General features: G+C 38.5%; 1 protein-coding gene across 1 annotated transcript in view; it reads right to left on the reverse strand.

The window, feature by feature from the left end:
- Positions 1-19055, reverse strand: part of Sulf1 (Extracellular sulfatase Sulf1) — a 75725-nt gene that overhangs the window by 28161 nt on the left and 28509 nt on the right. Inside the window, exons 2-3 of the mRNA XM_074089793.1 lie at positions 8846-9683; positions 8374-8513 (exon numbers count right to left, since the gene is read on the reverse strand). Coding sequence (XP_073945894.1) covers positions 8374-8513; positions 8846-9528 — 823 coding nt within the window. The 5' untranslated portion in view covers positions 9529-9683. The remainder of the gene's footprint in view (positions 1-8373; positions 8514-8845; positions 9684-19055) is intronic.

Consider the following 19055-nt stretch of genomic DNA (forward strand, 5'->3'; position numbering starts at 1 on the left):
AACTGCTCACTATAATTTTAAAGTACGGCTTACCATGGCAGTATATTGATTGGAATTAGGTAAACAGTTCTTGCCTCATAGTACAACGGCCAGACTGTGAGGCGGCTGCTCCCACGCATCTCTCAATCGAGTCGTCGTTCACCTACGCACACCTAAATTCTTAATGATTGTCTATCTTGAAGCGAAAGAAGCATCATAGAGCAAACCTGATTGTTTTTTTTTTTGTAGTACTACCTCCTAAGCACTCGCTTACTATTATAAAGATTAACATACTCATAATGTCGGTAAAACAAGCATTGAACATGTTACTGTGTTACGTAGCCTTTGCCTTTTCTACAATAGAACCATCAGATTTAAAGATTGCGTTAAACGCAATCAACCGGAAACCTGATAGCAGACTGTTTGTGCATTACCTCGTTTTATAGTTTCGTTAGTGAATAGTGATTTTCTCGCGTTGGGTTCTGCTCTGCGGCACGGTCTACCTACTGCGGTTCCCCTTGTTTACCTACGCATATTTTTTATGTCATAATTCTGTTTTGCATAATCTGTTTACGCATAATACCGAAACTACCGTAACTTTTTATTTATTTATTTATTACCTAATGAAAAAAAAATACATTATAAATACATGTCAGGTAATTATAAGAAATTCACAAAAGGATCGTCAAATTGTGTACAAAATAATAATAATAGGTATATGATAGTATGGTACTGTTTTCGCATAACAGTTTACGCAGAATTCTCTTACGCATAACCAATGTAAGCCGAATGAGCTTTACGCATAATTTGTGAATTCCGAATATTGTTTAGGCAGAAAATTACTTACGCATAAGTAAATAAGTTACGCAGAAAGTTACTTTTGCATACTTAGGGGCTGTTTCACCAACCATTGATTAGTGTTAACTGACGGTTAAATGTGATGCCGTCTCCGTCTATTCGAACAAAACAAATAGAGACTGCATCACACTTAACCGTCGGTTAACACTAATCAATGGATGGTAAAACGGCCCCTTAATGTAAAACTGTATAAAATTGTTATTCCGAATATTGTTACCACTAATTTTATGTCTGAAACTGAACTGAACTTAACGACTGAGGCGAAATCGACGGAGCTCCGCTAAGCGGAGCTCCTATTCCGCCTAGTTAAGGCGCTTTGCGCCTTGACAAAATACTAACCTAACCTAACCCATAGTTGAGCAATCACGTTACCTGGGTTTTCTTTATTGCGGGGGGCTCCGCCCCCCATGTCCACCTTTACTGTTTCGCCTATCTAATTATCAAATATTCATTTTATTTTTCTAAAACCTTCGTTGGATTATGTTTGTTTTTTACATGGAGGCATGTATTGGGTATACATTAGGTAATTTATTTTCGGACATAGATTTGGACAGGATTTCGGCCTATCGAAATTCGGCTATATTACATATAATATAATGCTAAACAAGATTATGCATAATAAAACTGGGCCATGTTAATATTATGCTAAATTAAATTTCGGCAAGTTTAAGATTCGGCGTAAATAAATTATGCGAAACCTGTTACCTGTGTGTTGCGTACCTAATCAGTTTCGGACATTAAAACGTATGCCAAATAGATGTCACCCACCTACTGCAGGGTACCTAATCGAAGAGTACCTACGTAACAGCGACGTTATATATTGCTGCTTGGCATGATTTTAAAAACTTTAAAGGGGACTGATTTTTCATCCCTCGAAGATACCATTCGGATATGGTTAAATTTAAATATGTACTTACGCGAGACTTACGCATATAAATATTTTTTTATTTTGTTTCGCGTCAATACATTATTCATTTAAATGTGTATCATTTTAATTTGTACATATTTTATAAGTTTGAAGTAAGTATTCGGTATTCGGCCGAATACCGAATAGCAAATCATGAAATATAAAACGCATAATATTACCTACTTACTCTTAAAGATTTTTATTTTAGCAACAAATTAGCATAATAGCTACTTAAAACCTACTAGTGGTAGGGTAAGTTGTGATAAATTAAAACAATTTTTTCAGCATTTGGTTGATAGCAAACAATTGCGCTTTTCCTCATAAATTATACCTTCTTCCGAAAAAAGCCTCTCACGATATATAAACACTGCTACCGAGAGATGATAAATAAATCTAAGCAAATTCGGCTAGACGTGCATACATTTTTGGGTTTGCTGACCACCACTTGTAGGATCTGCTGTCCGATCTAGGCGAACATTGTTCATGTAAAAAGGTGTCGGTATCGCACGTACTTCACTGCTGCAGATTTAAACCTGTCATCCACGAAAACTACTAAGGGGCTGTTTCACCATCCATTGATTAGTGTTAACCGACGGTTAAATGTGATGCCGTCTCTGTTTGTTTGGTTCTAATAGACGGAGACGGCATCATATTTAACCGTCGGTTAACGCTAATCAATGGATGGTGAAACAGCCCCTAAGTGTTGCCGAATATTCGGCGCTTCGGCCATGAGCCTCACCGAATATTCGTTATTCGGTATTCAGCCAAATAATTATTCGTGGCATCTCTTATGTCTTTGACTATAGGTAGTTTAATAGTCGATAGATTTCCAGTAAATATAATATTTTTCGCTTCCCTTGTCCCTCATCATAATTTTAATTTAATTTTTAGTCGATTTTTAGCAACTAGATTCTTGGTCCTACAATTTTTTAACGCAACCTAAATGGTAAGTTAAAATACGATATTGCCTTTTCCTTCCTAAACTCTTTCAGCATAAGCTAACTTGAATTTTTCTCTTTTGAAAGACATAGCTCTAAGATCTCTATATGTGAGACATTCAACCCACGTACCTATATAGACCTACTTTCATCTTCGACCGGAAGAGTCCATCTGCACGCAGCGGCAGCGGCAGCAGTGAAGTATGCGCCATCCCGCTCCCGCACTCCCGCGGCGTAGGCCCTTCGCCCACCAGCCCGGAAGGGAAAGCACGGGCGAATTTATGATAGCTCGTACCACGTATAAATTTACAAGCCAAATAGACACAACAGCGTAGTGATAAATCGCCAACACGTGCTCCTTGACACGAAAAGCACTTATGTAAATGTCGTACTTCCAATGAACACTTAAAAAGTAACATTAAAAAATGTATTTATGAGATACTTAGAACTAGTTAGAGGACTGGTTTTGCGATGAGCTGTAGCACACTAAAACTGTTCGGCGTTTGGGCTTTGAAGAACAAACTAAGCGAGTATCTTTTCGACTTGTAAACCGCTATGATTATTATGGCCGCGCCTTCACGTGTATACCTATACGACGGGGGTGATGGATGATGGGTGATAAACCGATTCTGGGTTTCATTCAGGTTCTGGTACTGTTAAAAACTGAAGCTGCTCGTTGTCTCATGCTTCAGCGTATATGTAGTACCCAACCATTAATTTATTATAGTAATTACGATGTATTCTGCGCTTCGTTTTTTTTTAAATAAATTGTCTGAAATTCGATCTGTGCGTACCTACCTACCTACTAACATTATAAAGTAGTCATCAACATATCTCATAAATAAATAACGCACACAATATACTTAACTGTAAAATATCTACCTATTCGAAGAAGTGATAATTTTCGTATTCAAACTTAAGAACGTAGCTGCACAAACGTGAGCACGGATACATATTTAATAAACACTGGTACGAAACCAGTTTTTAGGGTTCCGTAGTCAACTAGGAACCCTTATAGTTTCGCCATGTCTGTTCGTCTGTCTGTTTGTCTCAGAGAACGAGATCGTTAGTACTAGAAAGCTGTACTTTGGCATGAATAATGTACAATCAGTCACGCCGACAAAGTGGTAAAACTGATTTTTTTTTCTCGACTTTTCCTATAGTGTGAGATGTCATTGGATAGGTCTCTTAAACCTTGCAAAAACGAATTTTCGTTTCAGTGATCTGTTTGAATATTCAACTTTAGTGCGAATTTTCATTAAAATCGAGCGCCCCCCGCCCTCTAAAATCTGAACTGTGGGTGAAAAAAAATGAAAAAAATCAGGATGGAATTTAGTAATTTACGACAAAAATTACTTTGAAGATTCCGTACACAATACGGCATCCTTAGGAAAACATTATTATTATCAGCCTATTCTGTCTCAATGCTGAGCAAAGGCCTCCCCCCGATACTTCCACTGCTCTCTGTCCGCTGCATATAAGGGCCGGTCCTTCAAGAAGTCGTCCAGTTCATCCCACCATCGCCGTCTAGGTCTGCCAGGTCGTCTTCTCGAGCTGGTGGGCGTCCACTCGGTGGTTATCTTGGCCCACAACTCATCCGGCACGCGGCAAACGTGGCCAGCGCAGTCCCACTTCAGCTTAGACGCCGTTCGACCTACATCAGTGATTTGAGTCATGGAGCACAGGGCGGTGTTTCGGATCCGATCCACTTGATTTTTTCGTAATGGCTACAGAACCCTATCTTGGGCGTGTCTGACACGCTCTTGGTCAGTTTTTATAATAGGCTAGAAATATAAATAAAATATAATAAATATCATGGGACACTTGACACCAATTGACCTAGCCCCAAACTAAGCAAAGCTTGTACTATGGATACTAGGCAACGGATAAACATACTTATATAGATAAATACGTACTTAAATACATATTAAACATCCAAGACCCGAGAGCAAATATTCGTGTTATTCACACAAATATCTGCCCCGGCTGGGAATCGAACCCGGGACCTCAAGCTTCGTAGTCAGGTTCTCTAACCACCTGGCCATCCGGTCGAATAAATTACGAGGAGATCGATATAATGAATTTTAATTATATCGATCTACTCGTACAAATATCATCGCACAATTTCAAAAATTAACGTTGTTTCTTGCGCTACCACATTTATCCTTTGCTTGTCCTTCCAGACTAAGGATGTTACGGAGCTTGGATCGTCAGATCTCCGGGTTTTCGGTGGATTTTACACCTCTGATTCAATCGTTTTGCAACGAAGATCGAAACGTAACGAGCAACCACAGCCAGTAAGGATATTTACTTTATATTTTATAGTTAGAAATTAACTTGTTACTGATGAATCCTTTTGAACTTATGACTACTAAGTAAGTATACCTACCCAGTGAATTGAAATTACTTGAGTTTTTCATTTATTCCACCTCGAACTCTGATTAACATAAATAAAAATCTCATTTAAACCTCTGGCTCCGGCACCGATTCCAGTATACCTACGATTGTAACATAACATCCCTAGTCCAGCGTATCGCAATAACGCAAATCTTCGTGCTATCGGTAATCTGGCCGCGGCACGCTCCGGCGAGCGCGTCCCGGTTCCGGCCGGCAACCGGCCTAGCCGATCAGTCTCACCTCACCCCAAATTCCTGCAAGGACACTCCCATCTGGATTTATTCGTACGCGCGTGGCACGGCGGTGATTCGTCGCAATAGCCGACGTCCGCCTGCCCACGTGCGCCCACGTCAAGACCTAATACGAAATTTAGAACAAATCTTACAAGTTCCTGGACGCTGGTACTTTAGAGACGATGGCAAATGACGCCGACGTCCTGGTATTGATTTACGGACGCTAGGGCTGCGGTAAATAAGTACTTACCCACTTTGGTATTACTTACACAAGTTTGTTTGTTTGCTCTTATATCGAGAATATCGAATAGGTGGTAGGTATGCTTAATGCTCATACTATATATGTTTACTACATATTATTAATAATTTTATCATAACATAAGGTAGGTACAATTTATGTTCTTGCTTTTTGGATATAAAACAGCAAGTAATTCTCTTATTGTTTTTTTACGCATTACCTATGACAAAATAGTTTTTTTTTTCATTCACAGATCTCAAGTAGGTAAATGTAGTTACATACACCTATTGATAAAATTTCACAAGTTATGAATATTTTTGAGAAAGCAATATTAGTCTAAATTAGTAGTAGCAGAATAGGATGGTGTAAAGCAAAGCCAACGAGACGAGATAACTTATGTCACGAGACAGAAAAGATGTGAGATAATAATAATTACTTCTCAGACTGAGACGAAGTATATCTGGTCTCGTTGGCTTTGTTTTAAAAACTAATACACGAAAAATATATTTTTTAAACTGGTCGTGTTTGGCCTCTTCATAGGGTAATAATCCTGTGGTCCCTAGCTTTAAAATAATAAAGGGTACGCTGACTGAAGCACGTCCAGCCTTCAGGCGCTACTTCGTACAGTCCGCATCAAGAGCAGCTACACACTTTAGTACCGATTGCCGTTTTATAATGTACAATTGTGTCAAAGAAAAAAAGTAATCTGCTACTTATGACTCTGACTGTACAAATCTTGAAAGCGTTTGGACTAATTTCGGTCCATTCTAACTTAAGACGGACCATAATTTCTGTCCGTTTCAGTCGAATACTGTCCGTTTACCATGGTTTCCTGGTTAGTTAACTTTCTTTACTACTAACGATTTCCAATTTTAGCTATATATTAAGTGGTCATGCGTGAGTCAGGGGTTCCGGGAGGCAGGCGACGGCATTCCTCGGGTTGCGTTGCATCACCGCAGCCGACGGCGGATAAGCGTTCTACGCACCGCCGTTATTAAACCGTAGCTCACTCACAAGCCTGGCCTGCTTCTAGGTAGGGTCACTACTACTGGCTAAGTTATAATTATAATCAATAAGATTCATTTACTTATATATCTACTTTGTGCTTATACATATAGTCAGTATTCCAGCATTCGAGGGGTTTTCTATGTGGTCATTTTTAACGGTGACAGAATGCTTGTACCTGTGGACAGCTCGGGTGTAGTGAACGTTGTTGTAAATTTTCAACCTTGTTTTTTTGATTCGGTAGACTAATATTAACGAAGGTCAATATTATTTTATTCGCGAAGTTTTTGTACGTATTTTTCCGATTTCGTGAACACTGAGTAGTTCGGTGGCCTATACAAGGTGTTAATTAAACAACTGAAAACCTCACAATCAACAAAAAAAATTTTTTCATTTAAATTAGTTGATTGCATTTGTTTTTGAATACCTTCATTATTTCAAAAGATATTCGTGTGTTTTGCTAAGTCAGTAATTCTACTTCATTTCTAACTCTTCACGTGCTCTTCACTCATAATTTGTATTTGTCAGTTGCGCTTTGACGTTTTTAGAAGAAAATTACACATAGACAGCAAAGAGGCCAGTATTAAATTATCGAAATAAGTAGTATGCAACCTCCCTAAAATATTTGATTGGCGCCTGTTACAATCGTAACTTTTAGACTGGGCACAATAAAAAAGGGATTTAAGAATACAAACACAACCTAATTTAAAACATATAAGATTCTACTCTCGATTCTGAGCAAAATACTTTCTGGTCTTCAGTTTTTTAATTAACGCCTTGTATAGGTACCTACCTACATTGTATTATTTATTAGTAAGTACTTGTACTGAAAATGTGAGTGATAAAATTGTAAGACAGACATTTTATGCTAAAAAATAGGTTTAGACGCTCTGCTCTAGTTTTGGCAAGGGCATGCCAAAACTAGAGCAAAACAAACGGATTTTATTCTACAGAGATCTTCGAAAGATATAGGTACATACATACTAACATGCCCAGCATAATAAGTAGCAGAGCAAGTGATACCTAACTCAAAATTGTAATTCATCAGCATCACAGAGAGACGCATTTCTGTGCATGAACATTTTTATGCAAGCGCCAGTTTTTAAACACTAATGAAACTACGTTAAACAGCAACAGCAAAAGTTGTATAAATAGCCAATAGAAACATTCCATAAACTACTGTAATGGTACCAGACTGCATAGCTACACAGGTATTGAAATTGCTACAGTAATACTCCTATAGTTTATGCGAAACCTATATGCAAGGTATAAAGACATTATAACGCTTGAGTTGCCAATTATCTAGCTTAACTCGACATAAAGACTCTATTAAACCCGATTATTTAAAAACCGTTCAAGTGCGAGCGAATCGGATCGGACTGTAGAAGTTCCATATTATAAATGATTATACAAATGTTGTTTTTTTGCGAGCTGAAATATTGCAACATATAAAAATATACCTCTGTTCCGATCTTTATCCGTTCCGGCCTATTTGTAGGACTAGCTTTAGGAAGAATAAGTGAGTACGTACAGTCGAGGAAACTGAATAATGTACCAAGGTGGAACCTTTTCATAACCAATTTTGCTATGATTTCTTTGGCAGATGTATATGAGATGTCAACATGACATTAGTAGCACAAAGGCTCCATCCTGGTACGTGATTCAGTTTCCTTGACTGGACATAGGTACCTAACTGCCTGGTATATGTACGTACCAAACCTAACTATCTGGATACACATACTGCTTATTTGCAAGTGGAATAATGCGCGGGAAATTATTGGCAACACAAAAGGCATTCGCAAAAACCGATCGACGTACCTGTTCGGTAACCAGCATTAGAGAGGTAGGTAGCGAAGGTCTTGGTCTCGTGCTTGGCCTGCCACGCCGGCGATGAGCAGTTGTCGTTGTTGGTATACACGTTGTGGTTGTGCACGTATACGCCCGTCAACAACGAGCTCCTGATGGACATATTATATCAGTTAAGTTCAATTTGGCCATTTGTGTAAGATCCACAGAGCATTACGCAACAAAAACACTCTTCGCAGCTCTTCGCTGGTCACTTTTCTAAGCAAATTGGTTTGTTATTAATATAAAACCATTACAGGAAATATTGGTTCGTTTCCTCACAAGTGTGATGAAAAACATTGTATGTTTCTCGGGCTGTAAGTATAAGAATTCCGAAGCTTAACCCAAAAAGCCTTCTAATTGAGTCTCTTCGTGAATCTTTACTTAGGTACCGCACTTACGACACAATGTACAATATGATAGAAAATATATTAGCTTTAATTACCTTGAAGGGCAACACATTGGTGTAGTGGTGTAAGCATGACGGAATTCAGCGCCCGCACTTCTGATCGCTTTCATGGTCCTCGGCATGAAGTTTAGACTGCCCAGCTCCACGTCCTGGTCGTCGGTGAGTATCATAATGATGTTGGGTTTGCGCTCTCTTTGCTGCGGGAATGGTATATATCCTCCAGTTTGCCACTTATTCGTCACTTTTCCTTTCGGGCGCGTAGAGTTATCTTTAACTGGCATCTGATGATTTCTCTCCTGCATTTTATTCTGGTTGAGAGTTTTCTTTCTGTCTGCAAGAGATTTGTCTGTATTGTTTTTCATCTGTTTATCTCCCTTACGTGGCTTTTTCTCCTTTTTAGCAAAGTCCGTGGTTCTATTGACTGCAGTTTCGCTTGACGAGTGGGCGTCGGGCCCTTTCCTCCGGTCCCGCCGGACCCCATACTCGCGGTCCCAGGCCCTGCGCCTGTCGCTACGAAACTTAGAACTGTTTCTGTGTCTCAGATTTCTCCTCTCGGGTAAGTCAGTGAGGGTTCCATTGAAAGTAGTTCGGTTGCGATTGTTTTCTCTATTTCGTACTTCTCGCGCCCTGATCGCTTCTTCGTCTTCAAATGAATCCCTACTCGCTGATATGAAAATGAAATTCCAAGTAAGGAGAAGCGGAATGACTTTTAAATTCATAGTGTACTTATCCTAATTACTTATCACAAATTTAAGCTTCTTTGTAGATTATTCAGTTATGTAGTCGAGTCGTAAGTTATAAGTTCCGTGCTGTTGGCAGCAACACCGCCTGGCAGCCAAACTTCACTAATCGCTCAGCCATTTTCAACCGCCACCTAAAACAACAACACAGAGATGAACAGATGGGTAAGATTGTCTGCACACACGTCTACCGTTGAGCGTAGGTTCATACTATCTACATGGATGAGGCCTTGAATTTTTCCATAAATAGCGCAGTAGGGACAAAAAAAATGTGCAACGGGAGCGCAGAACCAGCGCAATAAATTGGTGCCACCATGACACTTTCAAGATTTGTTTTAAAAGAAAGGTTAGCATATTAACCCTTTTCTCGGCAAGTTAAAACAAGTGTACCTACTGAATTTAAGCCTCGTTGGATTCTTGCAGAGCTAACAAAAATAACTTATAAAAAATACAAAAAGCTGTTTCCGCACCCGAGGCAGGCCATTGGCTGAACGCCTTGCCATCAAGGAACATTGGCTCTATTCTGGACCCAAGTACTTTGCGGATAGCAATTTCCCTAAGACATGGGGCCAGAATATGCATACCTCACATCTGCGCGTTAGCTACTGGGACGACAGGGTCTTTCATGTGTTAGAAGCGCCGGCCGTATGTTCCCCTAATAGCACCATAAATGACTAGTACGAGTACGTCGGTCGCTTGCCACCGCGTCAGTGCCTTCGGCTTTAGAGGCAGCTGGCATGGCAAGGGACGATGATTGAACAAAATAATCATTCAAAGAGCAAAGCAACCAAGTAAGACATTATAATTTTAGAACAGCAATTATGCAACAGTTCTCGCGCAGCGCTTGCCCTAAATACTATTTAAATAATTGAAACTGAAATATTGTCTTAAATTGTTAAATGATTAACTTCTATAAAAATTATAATATGGGCTTCAGATGTCGAAGTAGGATTAGAAAAGTAATTAAATAAGGATGCATTTTAATACTAAATATTTAAAGATCGAATTCAAACAAAAACTGCCCGAATCCAGTCGTTAACGTCAAAACGAGTTTTTCGTGGCGCGACAAATAGTAGGTAGTTAATTAAGACTGAACTAACTTATGGAAAGTAAACGGAAGCTGATGAGTACGTTGACAATTTTTTGAAGTTATCTCAGAAAGTTAATTTGTTACTCGAAATGTTATTTTTGTCAATTAACCATTTAGAGATTAAAGGTCTAGTGCCCAGCTATGAACATTTCACACACAGGAATAATTATGATTTTAATCTTTTAATGTTATTTCCTTTTTGAGATTATAAAAAAAATCCGCACCATGGTCTCTCTTAGACATAAATCTTGAGACAATTGTTCCATCACCTTATTCGCAGTTTTGAAATAAAGAAGTTAATATCCGGTTTTAAGAACTCAATTAAAAGGAAATTTTTGTTTGTACTTAATTGAAGACAATTATTAATTCTGTTCGACCAGTTATTATTATCCCATAAAAAAAAAACAATCATATCAATCCATACATACTCATAAATAAATTAAATCATGGCCACTTTTGTGGTCATTTACCTATCGCAAAATACGTTTTGGAAAACAAGTTTTATTCCACCGATCTCCGTTCTAGAAATTGAATATTCACGAATTCAAAAGGTAACATCCCTCGGCAGTCAATATGGGGCATTTAACGACCCTCAACCAGAGCATCACTCACGGGCGGCTTTTAACAGAATTGCTCGGGCCGGGGTAACGGCCAGTTTGGAAATAAATAGCGCATTACCCATCAAACGGGGTAAAATACCCCGTTACTGGTACACAAACGTTTTTAGACATCGCAGAAGCTATTTTGTTCGATGGGACGTAGGTACCCACCTAAGCAATTTACTATTATAATAGTGTTGTTTAGATTTATACTCCATTTATTTTAACATTTGAAACTTACCGGTAATTAATTGCACACGTTTTTAAAAGCAACGAAACTATTTAAATTTGGTTTAACTTCTATAATAAAAACATAATAAATACCGCTAGTAAATATACATGTAGGTATTTTTAGTTGGTGAGAATCGTGAGTTACAATTTGACCGTTAATTCAAACCTTAAATTAAAGGGCAACACACACAGAGAGCGGGCGCGGGTCGTGCGCGGGCCCGCGACGGGCGTATTTGCATGGCGGTATATGGACGCCTTCACACAGACGCGGGCGCGGGACGGGTCGTGCGCGGGCCCGCGCTCGTCTCCCGTCGTCACAAGAAGCGCGCGGGCCGAGCGCAGTTACCAACTCTCAAAAATATTTATCCCTAAAGCTTAAGTTAAAAACCCCTAAAATTGCTATAATTAATTGGAAATCCCCCTAAAACATGTTAGTATAGGTAGTACCACAAGAGTTGAAGTGAATGATTACACACAAAGCTACATGTCGTGTAATGACATCAGGATTTTGACATTTACTCATGCATTTAATTTATTGTTCTTTTGTGCAATGGTGGATTCATCCATCGCCCATCATTACATAAATTGGATTTAATTAAGTAAGTAAATAAAGTTTGACCTTGGTGCGCAAGCGCGTTTGTCGCTTTCCACATATATCTCGTGGCACTGCATAATTCTGTGTCGAGTTGACAAAAATGTCGTATCCATTATTGGTTCTCGAACTGTTTTAATTTGTACTCGTAAAAGTCGCCAGGTAAACCATTTTTGTCGTTAAAACTTTTTTGCGGTGGGTAAGATTTAAGCAAAAGTCGTCACTTCTAGGGACTAAGTCACTAAAACTGGCAACATTGATAGCCGCTGCGGGCCCGCGCCCGCTCTCTGTGTGAATACAACGAACCGCGCGGCTCACGCGGCGGACACGACCCGACCCGCGCACGCTTTCTGTGTGTGTTGCCCTTAAACGGAGTATAGATACATACAATAGTTTTGTATTCCAGGAATGGGATAAGCTAGTCTGGCCAGTATTCCTTGTCACGAGCAATGTTAAGCAAACCTTGTTTTGGCAACCCTAAAAATAGCCCCGGTACCGGTAAGCAGCAATGTAAATCAAATTAAATTGTAGCAACATTTTTATGATCATCTAGCATCTGCAGATAGGTTTTTTTTTAATCTAATAAGTTTTGATACTTTGATTACAAATAAGTCTCGAATTATTTTACCTTACATTTTATTTGTATTTCGCATGAAAAAATACATTGAAGTACATTTTTTTTCCTCTCAACACTTATTCACTTTTTTAAAAGGATTCAAATGTAAAAGTTGACGAATTTTTTAGTGTCTATATATAATTAAATCATTCAAAAATATTACAAATTTGACCATTTATTCTTATTTGAATATTAATAAAAATTGAAATGGGTATCACCTTTATTTATTCCATTCATTCACAGGATTACCAGTGTGAAAAAAAATTGTAACTGGTTATATTTTCGTTAAAATGTGGGTTACCAAGCCTATATTTTTTTAACCGACTTCAAAAAAAGGAGGAGGTTGTCAATTCGAGTATATGTTTTTTTTGTATGTTTGTTACGCGATAACTCCGCCAATTGTGCGCCGAATTTCAAAATTCTTTTTTAGCTCTAAAGGACATACTTCCGAGGTGGCCCCATTGACACCAAGTCAGGATCTGATGATGGGATCTTAGAGAAATCGAGGGTAACCCTCGAATTTTTAAGCACACCTATATCGATTTTGGCATTTTTAACATCAAGTCAAGTATTTACATTCAGAAAGTATCATTTGGTGAACTGGACCCTGATAAAGAAGACCGTAGGTACCGGTACTCTGTTATAAAATGATATAACTATGCTGTGTTTGAGTTTAATGCAGTCGTTGTGAGATGCACTTATAAAATGATATAACTATGCTGTTTGAGCTTAATTAAAAAAAATAGCAATAAATGGAACCGACTTCATAAACCTTGAAAATAATTTTCTACTATGTTTGAAGTCGGTGCCTCAGCACGAGTCGGCAGGAGTGATTGAAGCCCAATATATAGTATGTAGGTGAGGTAGACGACAATAGTTCCACTCCTGCTGGCTCGTGCTGAGGCAGACTTAAAACTGGAAGAAATTTTTTTTCAAGGTTTTTGAAGTCGGTTCCATTTTTTGTTGAAAACATTTTTTGCCGCTGTTTTCTATTGCCAACTTACGCTTTATACTTAAGTTCAGTTCAATCAAATAATGAACACTACGTTTCGTTGCGTTGCCGGTGCGGCGCGGGCGCGTGCTGGGCGCTGGCGCGGGGCAAGCCGGCAATTGGCGCTGATCTTGATTTATGTTCGGCGCTGGACCGAGCCGAGAGTAATTGATAGGGGCAGAGAACCGATCGATGACGGTCATCACATCACTAGCTTTACAAAGTTCACTTTTTGAAATACGTAAAGATAAACATTTTTGCAGAATCATGCGCTCTCGATTAATCCACGAATACAGCTATAGCTTGAAGCAATGAGCTATCAGAGTTTTGAGTAATTAACCCGAATTTTTAGGTTTTCTTAGTCAAAATGGCAAAAACGAAAACGTTCAAAAATATTACCGGCAGTTTTGCGAAAACCATTTAATTTATTCGGTTCATAATTCTGCAACCACCGATTTTTGCTAGTGTTCAATGTCCCTCCCGCTCCTTGTACGCTAAGTAGGTAAATCATCATTTTTGGTCGCGTCAAAGACTTGCAACGATCGTGACCAGATAGAACGGAGTGGAAGGTATCGTCATCACTGTTGTTTAGCCGCAAGCGTTTTCGCTTTGATCCTGGCTGGACACCTGTCACAGTACGCGGAGATCGTAACGTTTTGGTTTATTTGTCAATGTCAAATGTTTACCTTATTTGTATGCATAACGCATGCATAGCATTAACATGCAAATATTTTGCGTAATTAAATAGCATAATTTACCAATCTTTGAAACATTTGTTTTTACCTTGAACAATTATAAATATGGTGTGTAAATTGTCCCCGTGTCCTGATTTCGTTTCGTTTTGTACCGCAGCCATCGGTAATGAGCCTCTTAATAAATTACAACTTAATCACCCATTGGAAAGTTTATGATTCGCGCGCACTCGCTACTTCTTATGTAAATCTCCCTAATGATCTTTGCCAAAGTTGTTCTTTATTAACTTTCAGGCTAAAAACGTTCAAGCGATAAACTAAAAACATTTTGGATAAGACTCCAGTTTACCCCATTAGATACTGTCTTTTTAAGTTGTTGATGAGATGGATGGATGCAAGCTTAATAGTTGTTTCAAGGTTATTTAATATCAATTTTGATGAACAAGGTAGAAACTGAGTTATGAACATACTTATATAAATTTAAAATAAGCGCATTTGTTTTTAAGCAAATACACATAAGGTATTTTAAATTAATATTGAGTAAATTTAATCAAAATCTGCTAAATTGACAAATTACTTCTAAACCAAACTATGCCTGTATGTCTTTTCGCGTGTATTAGTCAGTAGGGACTAGGGATCTTAATATCGCTTACACTATCGCAGGTGGTAGGACCTTGTGCAAGGTACGCCCGGATTGCTACCACCATCTTGCTCGCTAATCCTGCCGTGAAGCAGCAGTGCTTGCACTGTTGTGTTTCGCGTGGAGAGTAAGACAGCCGGTGAAATTACTGGCACGTCAGGTATCCCATCTTAGGCCTCTAGGTTGGCAACGCGTCTGCAATACCCCCGGTGTTGCAGATGTTTGTGGGCGGTGGTGATCTCTTACCATCAGGAGACCCACTTGCTCGTTTGCCATCCAGTCGAATAAAAAAAAAAAAAAAAACACTTCCAAATTACAACGCGAATAGAGATACTCGTATACTCGCAAAATCAATAATGTTCAACCAAAGTGGTTTTCATGACTGACGAAAAATCTGTGGATGGTGTTAGTGTCCTGAGGTCCGTTTGACGTTAGTGTCTTGCTTGCGATTGGCTCATTTGGATGTTTTATTCAATCAGAAGCGTGAAAAAATGACAAAGTTGTCAATCGGATCTGAAGATACTGGTGCCAACTAAGTAACCTGTCACAGAAATGTCATTCTCAAATAAACAATCGCAAAGGCTCGCTGTGAATTCGCTATCATAGATATAAGATAGGTAGGTCCACACAGGTTACAGGTTCTACTTACATATTCATGAATACTACTTGTACTACTACTTATTCTGTGTTAATACGTAAATAACGTAATACTCTAAGAAATAAATGAGTACGTAAATACTTTTAGAAATAAATGTTACCTGTGTGAAATACCTACGTGAAACAGTTGGTGTTTATTTTAGTAGATACTTATTTAAAGAAAATTCCGTCTGCAATTGAATTTTCTTTTCACGTCCGTCTTTAAATGGCCCGTGGAGTTTTGAAATAAGTACCTACATAAAACAGATATTTAATTAACTAAATGTTCTTAAGCAAAAAAATACCGATGAAAATATCGTAGCAAATAGCAATTTGCGAAAGAGAGTAAAGACGTAACTACGTACATACCTACATCATACTATCAAGGAGGTAGGTTTACTTGTACCTACCTACAATGACCACTAATAACTGAAAATCGATAAGTCAGTAACGAGAGGAAAACTTGATTATATTATATGAGTGTGAGTATGACTTGCAGATGTGTTTAGTTTATATTTTGATAAAAGATTTTTTGACAAAACGTTACCATGCCCTTCCTAGCTCAGTGGGTATTGCAGTGTTTTGAAATAATTGCAAGAAATAAGGCGAAACGAGGACCGTTGCTGGAGGCTTTAATTAGGTTCGTCCTGGCGGAGCACGATCGCGCCGCCTGCTTGCAAAATACCAATTTTCTGAGACATACTCAGGCACGAACATAAATTTTCAGCCAGTCCTTTATATTTATAAGATTGTAAGGAGTTATAATCTACAAAGAATTAAAATAAAAATAAACTGCTTCATCTCATCATCGCCAGATTATACTGCAGGCCACAAGGCCACAACTCTCCTAACAACGCGAAGGTTTCGGCTCTATGTTCCCACGCGAGCTTGTTGCGATTGTTAACTTTTTACCGCCCATTAAAATGTTTTACATTTGTATGTGTATATAAGTAAATAGCTACCTCGTATCATTTTCCTTCAACAAACAGCTCATATCCTAGGTGTTCGAAGAGCCGATAGAATAAGGAACACTGAATTGCGCTCAAAAACCCGAATTGTTGATGTGGGGACGAAAACCGCCAAACTCAAGTGGGACTGGGCAGGACATGTCTGCCGGATGCATCCGGATCGTTGGGCCAAAATCACCACTGATTGGGTTCCAAGCGACGGACACCGGAGCAGAGGTAGGCCTAAAAGAAGGTGGCGAGACGATTTGGAGCGATTCCAGCCGGACTGGCAACATTTTGCCGAGGCCAGAGACGAGTGGAAGGAGAAAGGGGAGGCCTGTGCCCAGCAGTGGGACACTATATAGGCTATTAAAAAAAAAAAAAAAGCTCATGGCAAAAACACAAATACTTAAAGAAGGCACATGGGTCACTCACGTAACAATAGTCGACGCACTCGTATGACCAAAATATTTCGAGCCAAACCTTGGTGTTCACGGTAGGCTTTCCGTTCGAGCTCTCCTTGACAAGGAACCACGGATTGGTTCGAAACATGTCGGGCACACCACGACTATTAATATGCGTGAGTGGCCCGTGTACATTAACTATTTAAACTAGTCTGATCCTCACTGTAGTTTATTTAATTAGAGATACTTGACACACAATGTCGATATGTGCAAACACGGATTCGATATAATTAACGATAAACTGGAAGTGGGCTAGACATTTAATACGAGAACATGTTTGAAGGTTGATCTTTCAAATAACTCTATTATCTGTGTATTGCTAGCAAATTGCTGTTCAAATACATACTCGTATAGAAACCATTCCATCGCGTCCAAGTTAATGCGAGTTTTTAAGGTTTTTAGGTTGATTTCAGTTCCGCCACAGAGTACATATAGATTAGATTAGATTAGATTAGATTTATTTATTACCTTTTGAAAAAATACATTATAAGCACATGTCAGTTAATTACAAGAAATTCACAAAAGGATCGTCAAATGTATACAAAAATAAATAAATCTTATTAAGTATAATAAATAGTCAGCGAGAATAAAAAATAAATAAATTTAAAATGTCAAATTAGAATTCAATTCAATAATAATAATTAAAAGCAAAACAAGAATATTCTTAAATCTAAGTCAAATTTATGCAATAGGAACCAAACGAACAATCACATTTTTAAAATGTCAAAATACAATAAAATTAAATATGAAATTAAAATTCAGTTCACAAAACTGTGAAAAATTACAACAAAACAAAAACAAGAGTACAAAACAAGGTAAGTACATAAAAACAAAAATGAAATACATATATGATGTCAACATTAAATCTCACTGTATTCTTTTAAAGAGTACAATGACTTGTCTAAAAGAAGTTTTTTTAGTGTGCGTCCAAATGTCTCATCCGAACATTCATTTTTTATGTCCGCGGGTAGCCGTTCATAAAGCCAAGGGCCCAAGACGCGCGGGTTTTTATCAAGCAGCGCCAACCGCCGCGGCACTGCTTGCAGTCGCCCTATATAAGTTCCGCATAAGTTTAAATGACTAATTATCTATAATAATTGAACTATCTTTAGCGTTCAGTTGTCTCACTAAAATACGACCAAAGGCCGTATTGCCTAACGCGCTGACGTTCGCGATCGCAATCGCCATCTCTTTTCACCCTCGCCGTATACCGTGAGACAGAAAGAAGTGATGAAAACGAATATGATTCCAAATGTGTTAGACAATAATGCCTCACTCCGGTCTCTGTACTCGTAGCGTAGATTTTCGGGAAACCGTGGGAACTCTTCAAATTACTAAGTAAATCAAACTTTAAATTAATGTCCATAGTGATTTGGATATATTATTATTAAGAAACTCGTACATTTGCTCTTGCATGTATTGCGATTTAGTGAAGTGAATAGTGAAGTTATATAGTAACTATTTCACTGGTTGCGATTTATTGTTACTTTAACACAGTTGCTAAGATAATGCTTGTCGCACTGCATTCGTCGTTAAGTAGAAAGGATGGCAAAGCGTCAGGATTTATAAACTCGATACAGTTGCCAGTACCTATAATAAACAAGAGACTTTTTGTTTCGCCACCAAAAAGAGCGCATTTGATTATAATTCGCGGTTACAGTACACGATTGCATGGATTTAGATACTAACTTTTTTTTTTTTCACCTACGGAGATAGTAGGTATTTCACACAAATTTGGACTTGACACCTGGTGATAACGGACTAACGCATGCACGCACAAACAGACAACAAAGTGGTCAATTAGGGTTCATTTTGCTTTTTGAAGTACCCAGGCGATAAAGATTGCACATCGGTCTTTGAAAAAAGACAATTGGCTGTTTACAACGATTCCCTAACACTGACGACATTCCTTCAATCATCGTATTTATTAAGGGGATCCCATGCCCCAATGACCGTCGATCTGAATTCCTTAGTTTTCTAATGTTTTTTGTAGCTTATTTTATTCACA

The sequence above is a fragment of the Choristoneura fumiferana genome, chromosome Z (genome assembly GCF_025370935.1).
Source record: "Choristoneura fumiferana chromosome Z, NRCan_CFum_1, whole genome shotgun sequence".
Lineage (NCBI taxonomy): Eukaryota > Metazoa > Arthropoda > Insecta > Lepidoptera > Tortricidae > Choristoneura > Choristoneura fumiferana.